Raw genomic sequence first — 25,197 nt, forward strand, 5'->3', positions numbered from 1 at the left:
GATTTCCCTACATTTCCGTCAACGAGAAAACTTCCATTGTTAAAGTTGATAGGCTAGAGAAAAGGAAAAAGAGCCAGACTACAAGGCCATCAGCAAGTCTATGCAGCACCAGAAGTCGCATTAACCTCTGGTAGGCCTAATGTTCAATTTCAAGTGTTGTGTTGTCAACGTTGTTAACTTCATGTCGTTGTTAAGCTGTAACGTTGTTAACTTCTGTCATTTCCCATTGCCATTTACATTTCAAGTTACTAATAAAAGTAACTGTTGGTTAAATATCCAAACTTTTTCTTGTAACTGTCTTTTTGTGGCTCTTCTGAGTAAAAAAAAACTAAATAAATGGTAAAAGTGGCTTTCCAGGCAAAAAAGGTTCCCGACCCCTGGTGTAGGGTGTGACATGAGCCACAAGGCAACTGCACTCACCACTTCCTCTCACTTTTACCACTTCGGTGCTGTCGCCCTCCGGCACTACTGGAGAGAGAGAATGAGAGAAAGAGAGGGGGAGAGAGACGAGAAGGGAGAGAAAGGGAGAGAAAGAAAACAGCTGAGAGAGGAGAGAACAAGTGAAAGAGAGAGAGAGAGGACAGCTAAGAGAGGAGAAAGCAAGTGGAAGAAAGAGAGAGAGGGAGAGATGGGGGGGGGGGTCGAGAGCACAGCTGATTTAGCAGTGTGGATGAGTCGCTCAGTCTGGTCCCGGTCAGTGAGGACACGCCAGTGAGAGCCTCCCTCTGTGTCCATCACGCTCTGCTGACAGGTTAATTATGACCTCCACACCCACAGCCACCATCGCTCCTCAGAGGCCAGGGCAATGTTCCACATGTAGGCAAGCTACATTCAGATGACTGCCGTCCCTGGGAGGCCTGGAGGAGCCCTTAGATGTCTCTGTCGTCTCCGGACATCTCTGTCATCTCTGGCGTGCAGAGTTGACCTCTCTCTGCCCTTTTCTTCGGCTACTTTGTTTGTCAAATGCTTTTTTTTTTTTTTTGGTCTTGAGGATCCTTTTGTTCCACGTCTGTGGCAGGGACGTGACAAACTAAATGTATTCAGCGGTTGGGCTACGTTTTTCAGAACTCTGCAAATGAGAAACTTCACTTTTCCACCAACTGACCTGTACCATTTTCGCTGCATAAATTAAGTGTATTCTTAGTGAGTGCATGTTTATTATGGCCTTTATTCAAAGCTGGAGTGTATCATCAGGCAGAGAGAAGAGCAGAGAAGAGCAGCCTTCTCGTGTTCTCTCTTTTGCTGAAGCTGGCTTTGCTTCACTGACCTATTTCTGTGCTACTATATCAGAGAAGGATGGTAAACATACTGTCAAACCTGACCTACTACTTGCGTGTATGTATGTCTGTATAAGTGTGTGTGTGTTTGTGTGTGTGTGTTTCATGTATTTGGGTGAGTGCGGTTGTATGTGTGTGTCTGTGTGAGTAATTGTGTGTATGTTTGTGTAATTCATGTCATCACGTACAGCATGCATAGTTCCTTGGAAGGCAACGAGAGCAGGACCTCCTCCCTGTGTGTCTTCGCCTGCGAGAAATGAAGGACGCATCAACCGAAGAAATTAACAACGACTGTCTGCCAGGGTCTCAAGTAAAGGCCGTCACCCCTGTCTGTCAGAGGATATGCCTCGCCCCTCCCATCTCTTATTTGTCTCACCCAGATCACTGACACTTTTCATTTGAAATCAAGAGTTTGACGCCTAGGCCACGTTTACAGTGACACGAGGACTGTCTGTGCGAGAATCCCTCGGTGATATTAATCCTTCTCACGATTGGGTCACGAACTCCTAAAGACGTAAATCAGATTATCAAAGCACGACGGCTCCTCTCTCCCGTCTGAGAGAAACAACAATAAAAAAGGCCAGCATGAACTCTTCACACATGCGATTGACCTGCAGTTCTGTTTAAGGGGGGACTAAAGCATTAAGACTAACCCCATCTCATCGAAACGAGGTCTGGTATCGTCTGTCTGTTTGCGCTCTCTGTCCTGCCCACGAGGGGATCTCAGCTGTCCTTGTCAAGAGCAGCCTGGAGCGAGATGCAGTGAAGCCCCCCCATTATCATGTTTGACATCAGCCAATGATTTAATGGCTTTCGGAGAGGCCGTTTGAAGTCGAGGATACACGAGCCAAAAGGCCACTTTTCTTGAGTGTTCGCAAAAAAGCACCGAACATGATGGATGACACTGTGGAGATGCAGTTGGGATAGGACGGGTTGATGAGAGGTGCAGTGGAGGGGAAATGAGTTGTGTTTTTTTCTTTCATTTCAGATACTAAGAGCCGGAGATAAGAGATGGACTTTTAGGTGATGAGCGGCGCGGACAGCTGGGCGGTGTAATTACTTTGTGTCAACATGGCCTGAGGACTTGTTTTCCCCCATGTTACTGTCCTCTCTGTGCTCCACTTATGAGGACGAACACAGGAGCCCTGACAACAGCTCACTCCAACCAACCGATCAGTGCCAGACCTGGGCCAAATCCAGGCCAGATCTGGGCCAGATCAAGGCCAAAGCCCGGTCCCATACGGTCAGGGACATATGGGTTGTGTATATAGAATACAGCCAAACTTAGACGATGGAGATTGAAGTCCCTTCTTGGCAGTTAGTCCGCCCATATAATTTATTATTTTACATTTTTTATGATGGCTTACTGGGGTTACAGGTTCCAGACTGTATAGGGAGGGGAGTATGGGTAAAAAGTCACACAAAAGTGTTATGGAAAGTGAGATCCTCTGAAGATATTATGATAGAAAAGAGCTGGGGGTCTGTGACATACAGTAAGTTCACGTGAAACGGAGCAATGGGCCCAACATAAGGAACCCCGGGGGCATTGCACACCAGGAGTTGGGGGAAAGTTGATAACATGACATGAGCAAAGCCCCAAATAATCCCCCAAATATTATTCCTTTGGAAAATATTGCTTGTTTACATTGCCCGAAAAAAGACAGAAACGCACATAGCATACTCTTGAAAAGCTAAACAAACATTAAAAACATCACGTAAAGCTCAAAATTATATACAGTACATACACTTAACACACTTATCATCTACTTTTTCTGTCAGGGCATGTCACTAAATCAACACTGCTGTCCTCGACACTTTTCAATGTCGTGGCACAGACTAAGTGGTGGTCGTTTTATTGTGTTTACAGCTATTCCATAGGACGCTAATAATAGTTTACCCACTTCAATTTAATCTCACACGTCCTAGACATCCATTATAACTTGGCCAAACAGTTTTTTAGTGGTAATACTTCATGACTACCATAAAGTAAATTGGTAATACTTAAGATTAACATTAAATCAACTACGATGTATTAAATGTGTTAATTAATGGTAATAAAGCCTTAACTACATTATATGATATTACATTACGATTACTTACTATGTTAGGGATAATGTATAGGCCACTGGTCAGTATCGTAAAACAAATTCAATGAAATGTAATTAAATGTATATAGCGGTAATATATATATATATATATATATAATATAATATATAAGGGTAATAACATTAATAAGATATATTAATATTCATGCTTTTCATGTTTATTTTCCTGCTAACAGTGATTAATCATAGTGAGGGGAACATTCGAATACCAGTGTTAACAGTGTTACCATGCAAAGGTGTCCAGAAACACAATATCAGACATCATCGATTGATAATGTTTTCTTCACAAAGTATGTGCAGCTTTTGTTTCTGTCCTTTAGGGGTTATCACCTTAATTGCATGGTGTTGCCGTATGGCAACAATTCCGTTATCTTAGTTTTGTAATAGGCAATAATATGAAGTAACAATGTTTTACTATTTATTTGTGAAAATATTGTTTTTTTATTAAAACATTTGTTGAGGTCAGTACATCCATTTTCAGCAGACGATGATGCTGTGAAGGCCAACTTCTGAGGGCTGTTGAAACTGTTTTATTCAGTAAAAAAGCAAACCTCCTTTCAGAATTTTTTTTGAAACACTGTCTGTGGTGAGAAAACATGTCGTTTGTGTCCGTGAAACAAGGTTAGATACAAGTCTTTTGTAAAATGGTCCAATGTAATTGTTGCCAGATGGCAGGAACATGCAACAATGTAACTGATTTGTGTCCACGTGAGAGGAATGTAATAGGCTTACACAGCACTAGGGAGAATATATTTACAACTTCTGACAATATTTATATCCTTCTTGTATTTGTAATTTTAGACAGTTTAGAACTTTATGAGATACTGTAAATGTTTACCAGTTTGCAAATCATCTGTGAAATATGGCCCAGAGAATACAGAGGAATTGGAATTGGAACCATAAGCTGTATTTTGTGTTTTAGTCAGTTTAGACTTGCTTCATTGTTAGAAGATGCTCACATCATTGTTTATGGAAGAAGGAAAGAGAAAAAGACAGTGGTTCCTCCGCTAGAGAAGAGTGAGGGTGGGGTAATCATTAGTGATGAGGAGAACAGTGTTGAAGAGTGTAGAGGATGGAGACAGCAGTCGCCCAGCCTGGCTCTTTGGCTGCAGCTTTATCCCCTCAGACACCTGGGTTAGAAGTCAGGTGGGGTGACTGCTCTCTCCCCCTTCGCTCCAAAAAGGATAGGCTGACCCCTTTGTGGAGGACCCTAGAGACGGATGAAGCACCTGTGTGGGGGACCCTAGAGATGGATGAAGCACCTGTGTGGGGGACCTTAGAGATGGATGAAGCACCTGTGTGGGGGACCCTAGAGATGGATGAAGCACTGGACGGTGGGACCCTGTGTGGGGGACCCTAGAGATGGACGAAGCACTGAACTGTGGGACCCTAAGTGGGGGACCCTAGAGATGGACGAAGCACTGAACTGTGGGACCCTAAGTGGGGGACCCTAGAGATGGACGAAGCACTGAACTGTGGGACCCTAAGTGGGGGACCCTAGTGATGGACGAAGCACTTGTGTGTGGCACCCTGTGTGATGTAGCCCTTGGCCAAAGGAGCCAAGAGACCCTTGGTGTTGCTGCTAGGGATCTGGCATAGGAATCGAGTATGCCTTAGATCTGGCCCTGATCTGGCACAAATCCCTCCCAAACTCAGTAGAAATGTGAGCTGGGTTGAACTCTAGCCTTCCCCCATGTTCTCAGGAGCTTGTTTGATGCACAAGAGGGGCCTCTTTGAATCTCTCTCGCTCTCTCTTGTTTCTCTCTCTCGCTCACTCTCTTTTTTCTCTCTCTCTCTTTTTCTCTCTCCCTCTCCCTTTTTCTCTCGTGTAGTCAGTTTGTATCTTTCTCTCGCTGTCAGTCTCTATCTCTCTATTTATCTCTCCCTATCTCCATCTTTGCCTTCAATGGAGCTTAATTGTGTTTTGCTTTTCTTTGTCCGTTGTGCCTGAACATTAGACTAGAGCCTCCATGGATGTTTGTTCACACTAACCTGCCAGCGGGGTCATGCTGTGGAGAGGGTCAGGAAAAAGAGATTCATAAACACGCAATCTCATACTCACAGACACACACACACACACACAGAGAGATGCTTACACTCTTGCTCAGACCCAGGCATTCACACACACACACGCACACACACACAGACATTCAGAAACTGTTCACGCTCAGGCAGTCTTGCTGAATGTGCAGATCACGCACGCAAACCTGTCACTCAGAAAATTCATTTAAAAAAGGATTTATTTTTTCCCCCGGAAGGGTCTTAGTCTGTGGTCAGACAAGTGGAACATCTGTTGTGTGTGTGTGCATTTCTGTGTGTGTATGTGTCTGTGTGCATTTCTGTGCATGTGCAGGTCTATGTATGTGTTCATGCGTTGGTGTGCATTTCTGTGTGGGTGTGTGTCTGTGTGCATGTTCATGTTTTCGTGTGCATTTCTGCGTGGGTGTGTGTCTGTGTGCATTTCTGTGCATGTGCGTATCTGTGTGTGTGTGTTCTTGTGTTTGTGAGCATTTCTATGTGTGTGTGTGTCTGTGTGCATTTCTGTATAGGTGTGTCTGTGTGGGTCTACATGCTTGTGCATATGTGTGTGGTGCGTGTGTGTGTGTGTTCATGAGAGCACCTCTTTGTGTAGATCTGTATGTCCTTCAGGCTGCTCTGAGTAGCTGTGGGCTGTTTTCCCGGCCTGCACCCCAGCTCCTGTGATAGCAGAGCTTTGAACCTTATCTTCCACTGTGACACATGAGGGCTGAGTCTCCATCAGACAATACCGCTGCTCTCCTCCTCACACTCTCCCTGCAACACAGACTCAGACTCATTTCAACAGCTCCCCTCTCCTCCACTCCGCAGCCACCCCCACCCCCCCCCCCCACCCCCCCCCCCCCCCCCCCCCCCCCCCACCCCATACCCCCCCCCCCATCACCACCCCTGGACCCCTCCGGGCTTCAAACAGCCCAGAACATTCTCTCCCCTCCTCTGCTTGCATTGCGCAAAAATGACTCCCCTCAGTGCCGCTCCGTCTCTCGCCTGACCCTTTCCAAACATCTTGGCACTAGCAATGTCCATGATGACAAGGCAAGTCTGCGCTTAAGCATCGTGTGGGATAACAATCATAACAATAGTTTCTTTGGTCAGATGCCTCTTGCTTGTACTTGCCTCTCCCTTTGCAGAGCACACACTCATAGTGGCCGGCGCACTACATGGGCTCATGTATTTGTGTGCAGACAAGACGTTCCCACTTCAAAGAGCTGGTGGAGGAACCGGCCAAAGCGGAGGGTGGATAGGAGGCCCCCGGCAAGGTGGAGAAAGGTCACGCGAGCGGGCGTAGGGGTCAGGCACGAGGCCTGCCTGAGTGTTCCTGCAAAGTGTCAGTTGGAGAGTGTGTCATCACATTTTAGGAGCACACCTGTGAGTCCTGCTGTGGGTCTTTTCTCATTCCATGCAAATGTATTATGGCTGGGAGAAGTAACCGATTATCTCCACATTCACCACAGTCTGGGAACAGAGTGTTTAAGGGAGTCTTAGGCCCTAGTGCAGTTGACATAATGAAAGCTCTTATAAGGTTTGATTTGTATGCTAAACACGTGTGGCCATAACATTTTAAAGTTTTGCAATGAGAAACCCTCCCTGTTGACTTACTGTATGTGCTGTATACTGTATGTGCAAACACAAATGGACAAGGGGACTGTAGATTTCTGGAATATGAAATGTGAACCTGTTTGTTTATAATATTGAACAATATTGAATGTAAAAGTGAAAGTTTAGCCTGGTGAAACTTCATGGTCATAATTTGGCTGTTGCAGGTAAATTACTTCTCCATGCCTAACCTCTCGCATGTTTGCTTCGGGCTCCAGTTTGCTTCCTTGAGGGCCAGATCAAGCCCAGAGCTGTTCTGGTGGAACGAACAATATTGAATGTAAAAGTGAAAGTTTAGCCTGGTGAAACTTCATGGTCATAATTTGGCTGTTGCAGGTAAATTACTTCTCCATGCCTAACCTCTCGCATGTTTGCTTCGGGCTCCAGTTTGCTTCCTTGAGGGCCAGATCAAGCCGAGAGCTGTTCTGGTGGAACGAACAATATTGAATGTAAAAGTGAAAGTTTAGCCTGGTGAAACTTCATGGTCATAATTTGGCTGTTGCAGGTCAATTACTTCTCCATGCCTAACCTCTCGCATGTTTGCTTCGGGCTCCAGTTTGCTTCCTTGAGGGCCAGATCAAGCCCAGAGCTGTTCTGGTGGAATCTAGAACTCGGGCCGAGCCCAATGGTGGCTGATCTAATAGTGAAGTTGTTTATGTCCATTTTGTACTTTTACCTAAATACATTACAAGTAGAGGACACATTCTATAGGTATGTGTTTGTGCTCCTTGGGGATGGAGTCATTATGCCTGTATTATTAGCACTATGCTATTGGCTAGTTGATGAGCTACAGCAACATGTTTAGCTTATGATAACCCATTAGTGCTAACACCACAGCACTTCTGGGACTATCTAAGACTCACTCTTAAAGGCACCCAGTGCAACTTTCGAGGCTTAAAAATAAACATTCAATTTCTAGTCTTTTTTACACGTAGTAAGTTTCAATAACTCCATACCATTACATACCGACATTCAAGCAGCAAAGATGAGACGTCGTTGTGTGGTGAGAACTGATAGAAAATCGATAACAACAACAATCGCCGCCATTTTCTTTATTTTTTGTAACCTACAATAAATAAAGCAGGCTTCCAGTCAATGGAAAAATGGCTTCTCCCCACCTGCGATTGTTGTTGTTTACGATTTTCTATCAGTTTTCACCACACAACGACGTCTCATCTTTGCTCCTTGAATGTCGATATGTAATGGTATGGAGTTTTTGAAACTTACTACGTGTAAAAAAGACTAGAAATTGAATGTTTATTTTTCATTGAATGTTTACATAAAGTTGCACTGGGTGCCTTTAAAGACACTCACAACACAAGTCAACAGGTTACATGTTCTGTCCACGAAAGCAAAGGCTGCGTAAAATTTTGATGGCATCAGTTGTTAAAAGCAGCTTATTTCCAGTGAAGGGTTCATTATGGAATTGATCTAAAGCGAAACTTTGGATTTTTTAAACCTGGGCCCTATTTTCATCTTGGACATCACATGTCAGTTTAAAGTTCAAAGTTCAAAGTTCAAGCAGTCTTTGCTAACATGGACATTCTGTAACCCGCTAAATGTATCAGACCAAAGACCTTTGGTGCACATTATGCTTTCCCTAATATAGCCGAACTGTTACATGGACAAAATGGACATTCAATGGACCAGAATGATCACAGTGCAAAAGAACATAGAGCTTTGTGTATTTCCTGCCACAGAAGTATAAATGTTGGCTCAGGCTATCTATGAGGTGGACAGAATTACTTTTGTCTATGGAATTTTGTCCACAAAGTGAGAGGTGCATTCAGTCTTTTGTCCACAAAATGAAAAGCACAACAGTCAATTTAGTGCATCATTAATTTTCGTCTCTTCAATATTTTGAGAAAACAAAGCTTTTGCAATGCGTTTGTATTTTTCATGGACAAAAGGCATTACGGTGTTACATGGTTTTGTAATAAATTAGGCCATTTGGTAGCACCGAATGTGTTCTGTCTACAAGACAAGGTCTGTAACACTTGGCGCTACACAGTTCTACTGCCTTGAGAAACATGTTTGGTGCCAGACCTTTGTGGAGATGTATAGGCTTGGCAACAGCACACAATAATATGAGTGGACATATTTCTGACTGAGAGGAGGACAGGAGGGGAGTGAGGGAGCGAGGGCTTTGGGGCAGACTTCAACGCGGAGCAGGAAGTACTATAATAGCCTGTTTCCTGTGGTATAAGTAATGGTCAATTGGGCTCTGGCTACCCTGACGCTTAATCTAACATCATGGAGGCTGCTGTTTATAGTTTGCCCTTCATATTCATCACTGTATTAATGTTAGTGTTTTGTTATTATTGTGAAATGATTTGTAGTTAACTGTGTGTAGTTCTCATGCACAACATTGTGCTGTCTGTTTGTAGTCATGGCGGTGTTGTTATTTCCTGCCTAAGTGCCCAGAGAATACATTATATGTTGTTATCACATGCTCCATTGCCAGTGCTACAGTCCAGTGTGCATACGGTTACCTGTGTGTTGCATCTTTCAGCCCTTTTAGCGATGATCTTTGGATTAGCTCGGATTAATGGCATGTGCCCCAGAATCCCATGCTTTTGACCTGTTTGCTAATTTTGGATTGTGTTTTCTGGACTTTGGTACTTGGTGTCCCTACTCTGTTGCTCTTGAGCCTAGATGTAATTTTGTTCTTTTTAGTTAACTGTGCCCACTGACAACTGTATTGTGTTTTCTTTCTCATGGGTCGTTTAAACTGTTGTTATTCACGCCGGTCATATTTCACACTCACTGATAACTGGGCGTCTTTTGTTAAGAAGCTTGTCAGGGATGTTTTTCTGACGCTTACAGTTAGCCATGTCCACACATAACACTACTGTGTTGTGTTTGTCCCAGGTCTTACATAATGACATTAGTATTTTTTGGTGTTTATGGCAAACCCCTCACATCCTTCACAGCCCTGGGGTGATTACTGTTGTCTGTGATGGAGTTTGTGAGGTGAAGGATGGCTTGTCATAGTGCTGGTAACAGAGACACTCCCTTAGGTCCCACAGGTCACTGGAGAGAGAGAGAGAGATAGAAAGAGACAGAGAGAGAGCGAGAGAGATGATGATGATGGACAGAGCTGTGTCTCTGATGGACGGAGGTTCATGTTGGTTCAGAATGTTGCCGCTTGGTTGCACAATCCCGTGGTGTTTTACACTATTCCTCCATGTTTATTGTTTCAGTGCGTAGCCAAAACTCCATTGTGCAAGAGGCAGTCAGCTTACCCCCCAAGCACTGGAGATGTCAAATGTCAGCGGTCCAATCAGGAGGTACAGGCAACACCCACCCCCAATAAAGACATTATGCACACGCACACACACTCTCACACACACACAAACACACGCACACACACACACACACACAAATACAGCAACATCAGTGGACATCTATTTGCCAAACAGAATACACACATGCACTCATCTCTGACACAAATAAATCACTCTGACACAAAAAACTCAGTCATCCAAACTCACTCACATACATGCAAACACACACGCACACATAATGGGCAATATTGTTTTACAAACTGTTTCTTACAAGCTTTGTCACAAAGTATCCCCACAAAAATGATGTGCATCTCTGGCCAGGTCTCCTCCACTTCCCAGAAAGCATCCGGCCCAGCAGACCATCCACCTCTGTCTTGCCTTTCCTGCTGTGATTGTGTGTGTGTGTGTGTGTGTGTGTGTGTGTGTGTGTGTGTGTGTGTGTGTGTGTGTGTGTGTGTGTGTGTGTGCGTGCGTGCATGTTTGTGTTGCCTTTGAAGAGCTCTCTGTGTGTCCCCATGAGATGTATTCGATGAGAAATCTTTGTATAACCTTACAGATGTTCATCCATTTACCCGCAGTTTCATTTTATACTAGAAACGCTGAAGCAATTAGGCCACAGAGTAATACAAAGAAATCACTCTTAAATGCTGAGAGAAAAGTGAGCTTGAAACTAAGGGAAAGCAAATCAAATATGAACCTTCACTGGAGCCAAGTAGGGTGACATTTTAATTGACAACAGACGTAAAACAAAACCTTTACTGCAGCACCTCCAGGTTCCCATGAAGAAATAACACACTGTGAGATGCACAGCAATCAAACTCACTAATAAACTACTATGAGGTATAGTAAACACACACACACACACACACACACACACACACATTTATATATGTTAGAGAGAAAGAGGAGGCAGCTTATCTATACAACAGTGTGAGTTTAAGGAGCCTCCCATCCAGGTGTGTGCAGACAAACTGGCCTCTGTGTATCCTGCCAGCTCTGCCATGGTAACAGCTCATAGAGATGGCATGGTTGCACCTTAGCACACGAACCATGCTGCTGTGGTCTGGTGTTCTCATGCACAGGTTTATAGAGTATGGTGGCCCCTGAAGTCTACACAGGGCATAAAATGATGTATAGAGAAAAAGATACACTGATACACTTTGCTGCATCAGTTAGACGCAGTCACAGGCCAAGAGCGCCCCCTGTAGGTGAATGCAGACAAGGGACACCAAGGCAAGTGTCATCAGTTTGCATACAGGGATAGCTGAAGGCACATGTACACCTCACCTGTACTCAAGTCAGGTGTTAAGACCATTAAAAACATAAACACACACATGCACATTTCAGTTAAACCCAGCAGAGTTCAGTGAGCTGGTGGTTGTGGTTCCCCTTTGTTCATCACTCTGCGCTGTAAAACAAGATAACTGGTTCTGGATCAGTCTCAGAGTCCTCCGCAGCTCTGTGAGCCGTAACAGAGCATCAGTGACATGACATAGTGCTAAAAGCATATACTGGTCCTCCTCTTCCTCCTCTCTGCCTGCTGCCATAATCCTACTCAGCATCCAGGCTCTCTCTCTCTCACTCTCTATCCCTCCCTCTCTCTCATTCCCTCTCTGTTTCCTTCTCCCTCCCTCCCTCTCTCTCTCTCTGTTTGTCTCTCTATCTTTCATCTGACCACCCGCCTCCCAGGCCTCTTGGCACACCAATTCCGGACCAACACCAAGACAGACAGACAGACGGGTAGGAGCAGAATTCCTGTAAGGAACGCCGTTGTCCTCCTTTATCCTCCTGAGTGCCAGCTGGGAGTGTTGGAAACCAGGACACATCACCTTTCAGAAATTTCTATCTTTTTTATTCCAGCATGACACTCCGCTCAGGGTGTGAAGTGTTTTCATGAAAGTAAATACCCTTTTGTTAATAAACATTTTCTTTTTCTTTTTCATGCAATTCTTCTGAGTTTCCCGGTCAGCTATAAGAGAGACTCACAAAGATGTAAACAGTGGACAACACCAGTGAGTGATATCTTAAATATTATGTAAATATTTGTCACCATCATACCAAATACCTTGGCATTTCAACCGGTCTTACTGTCAAAGTCAAAAAGTCAGTTCGAGGGGAAACACACACAGTGCTGATAACTCCCTCTCTTTTAGATTAAATAGCACTTATACACCCACTCTCACTTACATCAACACACACACACACTCACACATACACACACACATACATACACACACACACACACACACTCACACATACATACACACACACACACTCACACATACATACATACATACACACACGCTCACAGCTATGACAAATTCACTTTCTTTCAGAGACACCAAAAGCCCTTCTGAGTAGCTTGTGTGGAGTGTTGGGTCCAGTGTGCGTAGACTAAAGGTGTGTGTGACATGCGGGTGGTGGGGTGAGGGGTGGGTGGTGGGGGCTGCACCCAGAGACCCATGATGGAGAGCCAGAGCTGCAGCATTCGGGGCAGGGGAGGGAGGAGGCTATTGGATTTGGGGCTGGTGGCTCCACTGAGTCCCAGCCAACCACCATCCAGCCCTCTTTGTCACTCACTTTCTCTCTTTTTCTGTCTTTCTCTCTCTCACACACACACACACTGTCTCTCGATGCCTCTGGCTCGCTCTCCTTCTTCTCCCTCTTGCCCTTTCTATTTCTTTCTCTGCCTCTCTCTACACCTCTATTTTTTCTCTCTCTCTTTCCCTCTTCATCCCTCTCTCTCCCCTTCTCTCTTGTTCCCAATGATTTAGAGCTTTGACTGCTCTGACTGGAGGTCACTCTCCACAGGTGACTATAGGGGTGAAACACCAGACACCCCCCACCACCACCACACACACACATACACACACACACACACACACACAATTGCCTCTGATCTCACTCACACTCTCTCTATTCTGTCACACCGACACACACCAACACACCACATTTATTATGAAACACACACACTCTGCTTCTCACACTCGACCTAGCACTCACACCCACATAATCACACACAATCCATACTCCATTCCACGCACACACACACACACACACACAGATCGAGAGAGTGTTTACTCCTGACCCATTCTTCCTGCTCCGTCACGGTGAGGTGCTGGGAAGCAGAGCAGTGCGTCTGGGCCGAGTCACTGCTCAGTCAGACCCAGTTGCCAGGGCCTGACAATGGCATTAAACCTGGGAGACAAAGACCAGAGGACAGGGGTCAATCAAGGGGTGTGACCACACGCAGGCCTCCTATTGGATGGAGACCGAGTTTCCCAGGGGCGTCAATTCACAGCAATCAATCAGCGCTGGGCAGAAGAAGTAACCTGTGCTTGACCATGGTGAAGGAGGTGCCGTGACCCTCCGCTACCACCAGGAACAGGAGCCGGCTACACCAAAGCTGTAAACACCATGGGCAGGGAACAGTCCATTTTCATGCTGTGGGTTTCAGAGATGACCTGAGGAGAAGGTCACATAGGAGGAAGTGTGCCACAATCATACACACACTCACTGATCTGCTCTACAGATCTCCCTGAAATATGCACACACACACACACATACACTTAACGCACGCAGTGACGCACACACACACGCACACGCACAAATACCAGTTCCCATACATACAAGAGCCTGCAAACCTTGCAAACAAAGGCAATTTGCAATTCATATCTCTGGCAAGGAAGCCAAGCGTTTCCCACAAGTGAGAGTGATTAATTCACCCTCACTGTATGGCTTACAAAACTGGTTGTTTGTGATATGATGTTACCTGAGTGCTGGCATTGGCACCACACTCTCTCACAGATTGTTCCCAGACACCCAGAAAGATGGAATCGGGGAATTTGGCTGACTTCTGTGTTTTGGGTTGACATAGGTTTGATTTCATCTCCAACTGACTTCCTTTCCAGGAAGCCCTACAATGGCGTTGAACCGGTAATTGGATTATTCCAGTTGTGAGAATATTCTCGGGCTGTACCAGGAATGTGAGTTAGGCAGAGGAGAGACTCAGAGAAGAAGCCAGGAATGCAGGAGCATTCAAGGGATAGAGGCAAGAAACTTTATTACAAAGGGTCACATTAGACAACAGTGCCCCCTGATGGAGCTCAGAAGAAATTGCACTTAGGAATACGTTTTTTTTCTGTTGCATTAGCTCTTGTCTGACACACTATGAGAGTAATGCGATTTCCATGGCTATAAATCCTTTGGCTGATACACTGGCTTTTGATAATAGAAATTGTATAGAAATTGCATGGATAAAGATAGACTGCTCATTCAGAAACGCACTTGGATATCACATACATATCACAGCTTACCAATCAAGTCTCTCTTTGTTTTTTTTTATATCATTAAAAGTATATCAGTAAAATCATTATGCACCTTCATAAAACTGAATGAACCTGATACGCTTTCAGAGGCTGCCCCTATGTGACATCACATCAGTCATCGTTCCGTCGCCTGCAGGTTAAAGTGGTGTCACCCTGTCACAGAGGGGGAGGAGGCGGGGCAGGCTTTACTATCATGGGGCAGGGCTAGGTCAGAGCAGCATGTGTATTTTTAGTCTAACATGCAGGTTGCAAAACAGCCAGTTGCCATCAGACAGAGAAAGAGAGAGACAGACAGAGAAATAGAGAGAGAGAAGGAGACAGGGGAAGAAGGGGAGAGAAAGTGAAAAAAGTAAAACATTGAGGGAGGAAAGGCAGAGTGATACTGGTGAGTGAGAGAGGACAACAGAGATAAAGAGTGAAAAAAGAGGAGAGAAACACTGAGCTAAGCTGTGAGACATGCTGAAGCACCTGTGCCTGCTCGTGCTTGTGAGTTTGGGGACACACGCCACGGACATCTTAGAAGGAGCCAGCGCCCCTGGAGACATCATCATTGGGGGGCTCTTCCCCATCCACGCCGGGGCCCGACGCTCAGCCACATATCAGCCAGGGCTCAGCCAGCCAGTCTGTGTGCAGTGAGTACTATAATCACACTGTGTTTTACGCCTTTAAATGTATCTCAAAGTTATCTCAGAGTTTTGGTTACTAGCGAGGTACCTCCCTAAAAAGCATGACAAATTGTTTCATAGTGTTGCCTGAAGTTGTCAATAAGGTAATGCACTTTGCCTTTCACTGTATTTTAATACATATGACTTCTCTTACAATAATCTTAACCCCATTTTGTCATTATCTGTACTTCATCAAAGTGCTTAATAATCAATTGATATGAATGAATTGGTGCCTACAAACACTTCTTTGAAAGCGCAACTGTTATAACTTACAATTGGATCAGATTTAGTTGTTCATGACTAGTTTAGGTCATGCACGTATTACTTAACAGTATTACTGTTTAAATTACAACTACTGACCAGAAAAGATAGGTGTTCAAATTTTAAATGAATAAGATAGTGGTTTCTAAGTTGTAACTGTAAATGTACTGTAACTATAACTATTAGCCATTACAGTAATAATAATGGTATAAAGATACATTAAATAAAGGCATGATATATTATAGTTATACAAGTCATAAGGCAGCTGTTTGGAGGTATGCATGTTAATTGTGTCATAACAATGTTTTCATGTTAAAAGAGTAATATGAAACAATAATCAATTATCATAAAAACATAACTAGCTATTGATGTGATTCAAATGAACAAAAACACGAATGCAACGTTCTTCAGAGGCAATGCAGGTTGCATTGTTTTCCAAGTTGATCAGGTGAACACACATAATTCAGAAGTCAAAAAATTCCCAAGAAAATTCTCAACAGAGTATCCACCCATTGGTAATTGCTGTATACACATACTGAGGCCCTTATTTCCCTCTGCTCCTTGGCTGCTGTCTTGATAACAGGTTAAATAAAGGTGGCCTCACCCAAGCCTTGGCCATGATCCAGGCCGTGGAGGAGGCCAACCGCTCCCCACAGCTCACCCGGCTGGGTATCACCCTGGGTTACCGCATCCATGACTCCTGCTCCGACGTCAGCACGGCCCTGCGGGCGTCCATGGATTTCACGCAGGACTCCAGCTCCAGCGGTGGCGGCGGTGACTGCCGTGTAGCCAGTGGCAACAGTTCTGAGCGTGCCCAGCCTGTGATGGCCGTACTGGGGGCGTCCTACTCTGAGCTCTCCATCGCTCTGGCACGACTGCTCACTCTGGAGTTCATCCCACAGGTACACCTGGGGAGACGGGGTACGGGTGGAACGCTGGTTATCTCTCATGTCCCTTTTGTGTTTCTACATGTAGTTTATGAGATTCAGCTCAGTTCAGCTATACAGTATATGAGCAGCCTTTGCTTATGCAAAAACTTCCTTTTCCTTATCCAAATGATATTGATATTTGTTTAAGCTCTTCGAGTTACCAGTGTGTAAGAACTGTGCTACGTCAGTAAATTCACCTGTCCCTGCCTTGTGTCAAAGATCAGCTACTCGTCCACCGCCACCATCCTGAGTGACAAGGTTCGCTTTCCTGCCTTCCTGAGGACCGTGCCCAACGACGTGTACCAGACGCGCGCCATGGTGAAGTTACTAAGCGACAACAACTGGAACTGGGTGGGCGTGATTACCACGGACGGCGACTACGGCCGCTCAGCGCTGGACAGTTTCGCCACGGAGGCAGCGAAGAAAGGTATCTGCCTGGCCTTCAAGGAGGTCCTGCCCGATTCGGTGACCAACCCCAAAGTGAACAGCTCCATCAGCCAGGTGGTCCAAACCATCCGCAACAACGGGCGGGCAAAGGTGATCGTGTCCTTCTCCAAGCCATCGTACATGCGGCAAATGTTCGAGCAGCTGCAGGACGGCACTGCCCACGACAGGGTGTGGATCGCCAGCGACAGCTGGTCCACCTCCAGCAACGAGATGGCACACATTGATTTCGCCTTAATCGGGAAGGTCGTGGGGTTCACCTTCAAGAGCGGAAACATGACGCCCTTCCATCGGTACCTCAGGGAGCTGAACGCCAGCAGAGAGATGCACTTGAGCAATGACACAAACATGCCCTTTATGAGGGAGTTCTACCATTATGTGGACAGTGCCAAGGCGGCAGCCATCCTGCTGAACAACACATACTCAGATGCAGTCTTCAGCATCCAGATGGGCATCTGTGCAATCTCCCAGGCAGTAGCAGACCTCTGTTCTAAAACAAATCCTAAAATAGATTGCAAGACTCCTGGAGCAGTCAAACCATGGCAGGTAAAACACACACTTCTAACATTGCTTATTGGCAGTTTCTTCAGCACCACACCTTATGAGGCAGACTGACAAACACAGGACTAGAAAGGTTAAAGCAAATAGAGATTCCGTTTCACATTCACTTCCTGACCTTAATGGATCCTTTTGCTGTCTTCTCTATTTCAGCTCCTTAAAGCCCTAAAGGGAACGGAGTTTGAGAAGGAAGGAAAGACCTATACATTTGATAAACATGGAGATGTGAACCTGGGTTACGACATCTGCATCTGGAACACCAGAAGAGGAGCCATACAATCCACCAACGTGGCCGAGTATCACCTTCACAACAACTCCATTACTCCGACCAGTCAGCTCGGTCCTTTAAAGGTGACTCACTCAACCGGGGAGCATAAACAGTTATGACAGCGAGTGTGACAGCACAGGCAGACTCACAGTCTGACAGAGAGCGTGACAGAGCTGACAGACTCACAGTCATTCAGCAAAAATGATAGGCAGCTCGTGCTAAGCCTCGCTTATCATACACCTACTCACACAGCACAATGGCACTGAAAGTTCGCACAATTATTAAACCTGTATTTACATCAGGGATTTGTCAAGGAAAAGTGCTTTTGTTTACTACTCCTGTATTGAGAGAGATTAATCCTATTCCTAATAGACTCTTCCGTTCTTAATCCTAGGCAATTGACTTTTTTTCATGATTTAAGAAAGTAGGGCGCAGATCTTTTTTTCTCTCTTTTTTTTCTCTCTCATGGATGACTGCTTTGATCTATACCTCTGGTCAACTTGTTGCATAGAGTTTGGGAAAGCGCTGTTTAGTGTGGTTTCAGTTCGCTTTCCAACAGCACAACTGTAGCACAAATAATAGCCTAATTATTAATGATTTGGCATTATTAAGTGCAAGATAAATATCTATCGGCCAAGAGGCTTGGATTACATTGACCAAAAACAGCACATTTGGCACAGATCAAAGCTAGGTAACTAGCAAATGTATTGTGGCTATACAAATGGGAATATCCATCTGCAAAAGATGTTCTTATATTTCTGCTGGATTCACTGGGTTCCGTTGGGTTCCCAACCCCCGAGGACAAAACTAGACAGTGAGCAGCCTGAAAAACTTGTCCTTAAAAAAGTTCACCCACAAAAACATGTTGAAAATTCCTGCGCAATGTTATGATAACAGCACTCCGCAGCACTCTAAACGGACGGAAGCCAATAGGGCAGATGATTCCAGAATGTAACCTGCATAGGCCCACGGGGCCAGCAGCCATCTCTCAGTGACAGCACCACGTCTGTCTAAGTGGTTTGTGATAAGCAGCTGTGCCCTATGACTGACATTAACTTACACATGTCTACGTCCTCTCTGTCCTTCAGGACGTGGTGTCCAAATGCTCCAACAGCTGTGAGGCAGGAGAGGTGAAGAAGACTGTGGAGGGCCAGCACACCTGCTGCTATGAGTGTATCAACTGCCCAGAAAACCATTACTCCAATGACACAGGTGAGCAGTTTAGCGTGTGTGGGTGTGTGTATGTGTATGTGTGTGTGCGTTTTTCGCAGGTGACATCGCTCCCACATGTGTCAGTCCAGTCTCCATATCTCCAAACAGAGGATAGCTAATATTTACACGGATAAATGAGAGACAGAGAGAGACAGAGCGAGAGAGGGATAGAGATAGAGACAGCACTTTACCGACACTTAAACGCTGAACGGGACGGTTCAGTGATGACTGAAATGTACACAAAATTTCCACTTCCTTGCCATGCTAGTCAAAACTTGGCAAGCAGAAACTGTACAGAGCAGGAAACCTCCATGGCCACCCATTTAGCATTTAGAAAGCATGCCAGTGCACTCTGCTGTGCCAGTGAACCCTGCCAAACCCTCAGGCCATCTCCACCAGACATGCCTATGGTCTTTCTGACAGTGGGACCCCATGCTCTATACACAAATGATGACAAAAGAGAAGAGTGGTGGCTATCTTGAACAGACTTGAACAGAGAAGTCCTTGTTTGGTCTCCTAGTCTACTGTCAGAAGTAGCTAGAAAGGCATAGGATAAAATTGTTTTATTGGTAAAATAGTTCCATAAGCAGAACTGATCAAATTATTTAATCAATAGACTTGTCCCTTTTCACTGTATGATCATGTAAATAGGTATAGTTTTATATTTGGAGTATTATTGTTTTAATATAGCCTAACATTAATAATTAACATGACAATTATTGTATGTAACAATCTTTACATACCCCACTGGTATGATATGTCTAAACAGTTCATGCATCTAAAATTTACTTCTGTGGAGTTGTAGTTGAGTAGTGCAGGAAATAATAGTACATACAGTATGTGACGCAAATAATATATCCTCTAATTAATATTTTTCATCTGCAGAAAAATGCTCTACAGATTGTCATTAGTTCTTATAATTATATACGTATATATAAATTATAATTTATGTTTAAGTATGTTTATGTTTTAAACAAGTATTACATTATATGTACATACACACACATATAAATATGCACTTGTACATTTTGGTTGTTAGATATGGACCAGTGCCTGAGCTGTAACACTGCCATTGAGTGGGCGCCAGAAAGAAGCTCAGCCTGCCAACCCAAGACCCTGGAGCTGTTTGACTGGGAGGACGGCTTCGCCATCGTGCTGCTGTCACTGGCAGCCCTGGGCGTCATCATGGCTCTGGCCATGGCTGTGCTGTTCCTATGGCAACGGAACACGCCGGTGGTGAGGGCGGCAGGGGGTCCACTGTGCCAGGTCATACTCCTCTCCCTGATGGGGAGCTTTGTCAGCGTGGTGTTCTTCGTGGGCCAGCCAAGCAGCATCAAGTGCAAGGTACTCTCACCCTGTGGCTAACTTGAAGCACATGCTAACAGGCCATTGCCTACTCTTAAGCTTTAAATGCCCAGTCTTCTAGCTGTCCATTGGGAAACAAACATAGTGGTTCGGACCGAGCCAAAAACAATCCCAATACACATACATCAGGAGTACTGAAGGAGGGGTGTAACTTTATTGGCTGTTGAGCTCACATATCAACAATCTTTGGCAAACCAAATCATGGACTCTGCCTTTAAGTCTCCATTTGTCCAGCAGTTGTCTTTTTTCTTTCATAAAGCTTAATTTTTTTTGTTTCACTTTTGTGCTGCCATCACTGTATGAAGGATGTGTGAGATGTGGATCTGGTTAAAGCCTGTGCTGTACTGTGCCAAGGATGACCCAGCCTCTGTAGGGATTTAATGTATTAGGCCTATGTGAGGGTTAGGAGCCAGGGCCTCTTGCTTGCTGGTGGCCGTGCTTTCGGCTCCTGGTAGGGTTTACCACTAAACTGCCCTAACTGGCTCGCCTCTTTAACCTAGTCCACGAAGCTCTGGGAGAATGCCAGAACTACCTTGAGAACCACCCTGCCACAGGGCTCATTTCCTCATCACGAGTCCCCCATTTGGAGGATTTTGGCACAAAGGAGAAAACGGCCCTGGTATTATTCTCTCAAAGCACAGGTAGAATTTCTCCTGTGAGCCCGGATCTCTGAAACCTTAAACCTTTGAAAACATCCTGGATTTGAAAGATCATACCGAATTACTGGAATGGAATTACTCTTTATCTTTACAAGCCTAATGTTGTTTAATGATTTATCATATAATATCATAAACTTAAAACGCAAAAGTTAGTTATGGCAAGGGGGTGCGGGTGAAACAAGAAAACACTGGGTACATTTTGTATAGCAGTGCTCTTACAACATAGTAGCTTATTTTCATAATATGGTCAGGGACAACCGTTTAGCCTATATGTTAGAAGGGATAGCTAGTCTAATTATTAATACAACAGGCATGCCTTAACATGAACATTATGTGGAGGATAAAAAAAATTGAGTTACAACTGTTTAAGTGTTTTATACAAGAGCTCTTATCAAATCATTTTTTAAAAATGTTTATCCCATAAAATAGCTATGTTTAACCGATAAAATAAAATGGTTAAAATGTTTAACTGTTCAAATGCCACAAAACATTTGGGATTCACTGGTATAATATTGCCCGATGTCTCCGTCAGGTGCGTCAGGTGTTGTTTGGTCTGAGCTTCACCCTGTGTGTGTCCTGCATACTGGTGAAGTCTCTGAAGATCCTGCTGGCCTTCCACTTCAACCCGTCCCTGCAGGAGGCCCTGCGGCGCCTCTACAAGCCCTACGCCATCGTGCTGGCCTGTGTGGGGGTGCAGGCTCTGGTGTGTGTCCTCTGGCTCGTGCTGCGCAGCCCTTGGTCCAGGCACACCGTGGGAGCCAGGTCTGTGCTGGCTGAGTGCCAGGAGGGTTCGTACGTAGCGTTTGGGACCATGCTGGGCTACATCGCCTTCCTGGCGGTCGTGTGCTTTGCCTTTGCCTTCAAAGGCCGGAAGCTTCCGGAGAGCTACAACGAGGCAAAGTTCATCACCTTTGGCATGCTCATCTACCTCATCTCCTGGGTGATCTTCGTCCCCGTGTATGTGACCACGTCGGGGAAGTACGTCCCCGCCGTTGAGATGGTGGTCATCCTCATCTCCAACTATGGCATCCTCTGCTGCCATTTCCTGCCCAAGTGCTACATCATCCTCTTCAAGAAGCAGCACAACACCAAAGACGCCTTCCTGCAAAGCGTCTACGAGTACTCGCAGAAGTCCACCAGCTCGGTCGGTAGCCCCGGCGCAGAGGACATAACGAAGAAGCAGTGTGAAGCCAGAGGCAGCGTGTCCATTGACCTGTCTTCAAGCACAGGAAGTGGAGAAAGCTCTACAGATACTGTGAACTCAGTAATCACAGTCTCACAGTTCACTGGAGGTCAGATACCTAGGCCACGGCTGAAGAGGACACTCAGCATATGATGGAATAATAACAACTCTTGTTTTTTTAATCATATCTCTAGGCTTTTTTGGTGATGAACATGATCTACGGTAATATTGTCATGTCATCGTAGATCTATTGGGGCCCTACCTTCACAGCCTGCTCTGGGATTTTTAATGAGGTCAGCATGTCTTACACAGGTAGCTATTGTTTCTGTAAATGATGTGGTGATCTGATGGTGTCATGTTTCATATTGAAAGCAAATTTCCCTTTTTGGTTCGTTTAGAGGATCTTGATCTCTGTTTATAAATAAAATTCCTGTGCATGGCACATTTTTTACTGCAAAAATGCATGAAAAACCGGTCCCTCTCCTGACAGTTGGGACAAGATAAGATGTCTGTGATGCGCGTGAGACTGCTCTCTGTGTGCTTCAGGGAAAAACCCTGAAACTGAGTTTTCCTCTTCTCTTCTACTCATCTCTCTTTCCCACGCGGTGAAACTCAACTGCTCCTTAAAGCCTCAAGCCAATATATAAAAATTATTGTTTTTATAACTAATAAAACCTATTTTTGTCAAACTCTCCTTGAAACATTATAATCCCACTCTTTGTGTACTGATAACCTCATATTGCCAGTTCTACATGAAAGTGATATAACCTGCTATACACACACACACACACACGTAACAATACAACCAAACACATGCATTAGTGTTACAGGATGCTGTCATGATCTTAGCTCTGGGTAAAATACCAGACAGATCTCAGTTTCTCTCTCAGGTGACTGCTGAGGAACACATTCACAGTCAGGTAAAGATGCCTGGAGGGCGATCTCTCCTTCAACTGACGTGACACATTTACAAGGTAGCATTACTCGTTTGCAGTAGAAACACACACACATTTACACACATCTGAAGGGATGTTGAGAAACCTGGGACTGCCCCATATTCTATGGCGTGCTTAAACCCTGCTGACATGTCTGGGGTTGGGAGAGTAAACCTATTGTTTCCCTCTGTGTTTTGACTGCATCACAAATATTTGCATTCCTCCCTGTCAGGTCAGGTGACAATGACTTAAAAAAAAAAATTGCAGGCCGAGCACCTTACAATGAGAGTACAAAACATATAATGAGTCATTACCTAATGATGAATTCATGATATTTCTGTGCAATACATGTTTATAAATTCACACGATGTTGGTGTGTTTAAAAAAATAATAATATTTAGACTGATTTTAAAATATATGTGGTTGCAAGCCATTTTGTAACTGGCCTGTCTGTGCCTCATTTTGGGAGAGGTTAACATGAATACTTATGTTAATTAATGGAACAGGCCACCAGCTATCTCTTGTTATAAAGAAGGGTTTTTCTATTTCATTGAATATATTTTGAATATATTTTGTTTTCGAGGAGACACAAATCAGTGAACAGAGACTAAGGTAACTTAATGATGAATTAACAATTACTATAGGAAGTGTTTTGTGTGACTACGTGAAGGTACACATTTTTCTTAAACTTATCATTAGGTCATGAAAAACATGTAATTAGCAAAGACTTATTGTTAGTGTTACCAATACCAATACTTATATCACCATAAAAGATAGACCAGACTTAACTAAACTAGTCCATACAATATTGACATGTTCTTGAAGAATCCTAAGACAATGAACATTTAAATGGTTATGGCAATTTCCTACAAGAACTTATATGGCGTAGCATCCAGATGATTGATACGTTTTTAAAACACACCTATAGGTCAACCGGTGGAGTCAGATGTCAACAAAACCAAGGTCAAAGAGTCACCAAGTCCTTGTTTTCCCTGGAATTGTTGGTTGCATGTCGCTTCAAACTAAACTTTGCACAATATATATATATATATATGTTTTGTTCAAAGTTATTTGCATATAATTACATTCCTCCCTGTAAGAATATAGATAGATATATTTCCATTTCCATCCATTCCTTTTCCTTTGTTTTGCAGAGTGTGTGCCCACATGAAACCTGCTGGGCATATTAGATATGACTAATCGCCTGATCCATTAGTAAGACAAATACGCATAAATCTATTTCAATGTTTTATTTATCTGAACATATTTCATGTTAAAAACTAAAATAATTTTTAAAATAACTACTGTGTATTATTTGGATCCATTTGGACTGTTTGGGCACATTTTCATAACCATGTTTCTAATTTACCACATTCAAATATATAAATTCGATATGGCGCTACATACAATGGGAGCATTCATGTGGCATGACAGCAAGTGATGTACAATGCCTTGAAGTGTTCCCATGTAAGTGACTTACTCAGAATTCCCCTCTCCAAACCTGAGACTCTGGTTTTTGGTCATTTGAATAGCCTTAAGGTACAAATGTGTATGCGCATGTGCTTTTTAAGTGTGTGTGTGCGTCCACTTAAAAAACAATCAAACAATCAAACTGAAAGTTTGGGTAATTATGGGTACAGGTGTATAGTCTAGTATTATGATCAACTACAAAAAACAGGTGTGAAGAATTACACCAAACACAAGAGGATCTGATTACAAAAGGTGAGTCCAGTTGGCTATTTCCATTTCCTCGAACCTCCACATTGATTCCACTCTCCATGAGGAACAATACAATTAACATCAAAAGTCAAACAATGTTTCGATCACAAGTAAATATTGGAGTTGAAGGAAGATATGGCAGTTTGTAAACTCAGATTTTAAAAAATTTAGACAGCCCATCTTTCAGTGCAAATATTTATTCAGAGATGATATTGACATTGGGAAAGCTTGAGATGAGTGCGATGTTGGAGAGGGGGTAGCAATCACACACACACCAACCGAAACTGTTTTGCCACCTGCGGGAGAGAATTAGACCAGGGTCCATTTAACATGGATATACTTTGTTGAAACCAGATCCACCCTGATTCT

At 44.1% G+C, this 25,197-nt stretch overlaps 1 protein-coding gene across 1 annotated transcript; it reads left to right on the forward strand.

Annotated features, from left to right (window-relative positions):
- Positions 1-15,086: 15,086 nt before the first annotated feature.
- On the forward strand, positions 15,087-22,327 carry gprc6a (G protein-coupled receptor, class C, group 6, member A; the record flags this gene model as incomplete). Its single annotated transcript, XM_080857387.1, has 7 exons — positions 15,087-15,262; positions 16,140-16,458; positions 16,705-17,475; positions 17,641-17,838; positions 18,844-18,967; positions 20,007-20,311; positions 21,524-22,327. 7 exons carry the CDS (start codon positions 15,087-15,089, stop codon positions 22,325-22,327), a joined length of 2,697 nt encoding a protein of 898 aa, XP_080713513.1.
- Positions 22,328-25,197: the final 2,870 nt, after the last annotated feature.

Source organism: Sprattus sprattus, assembly GCF_963457725.1.
Source record: "Sprattus sprattus genome assembly, chromosome: 19".
NCBI lineage: Eukaryota > Metazoa > Chordata > Actinopteri > Clupeiformes > Clupeidae > Sprattus > Sprattus sprattus.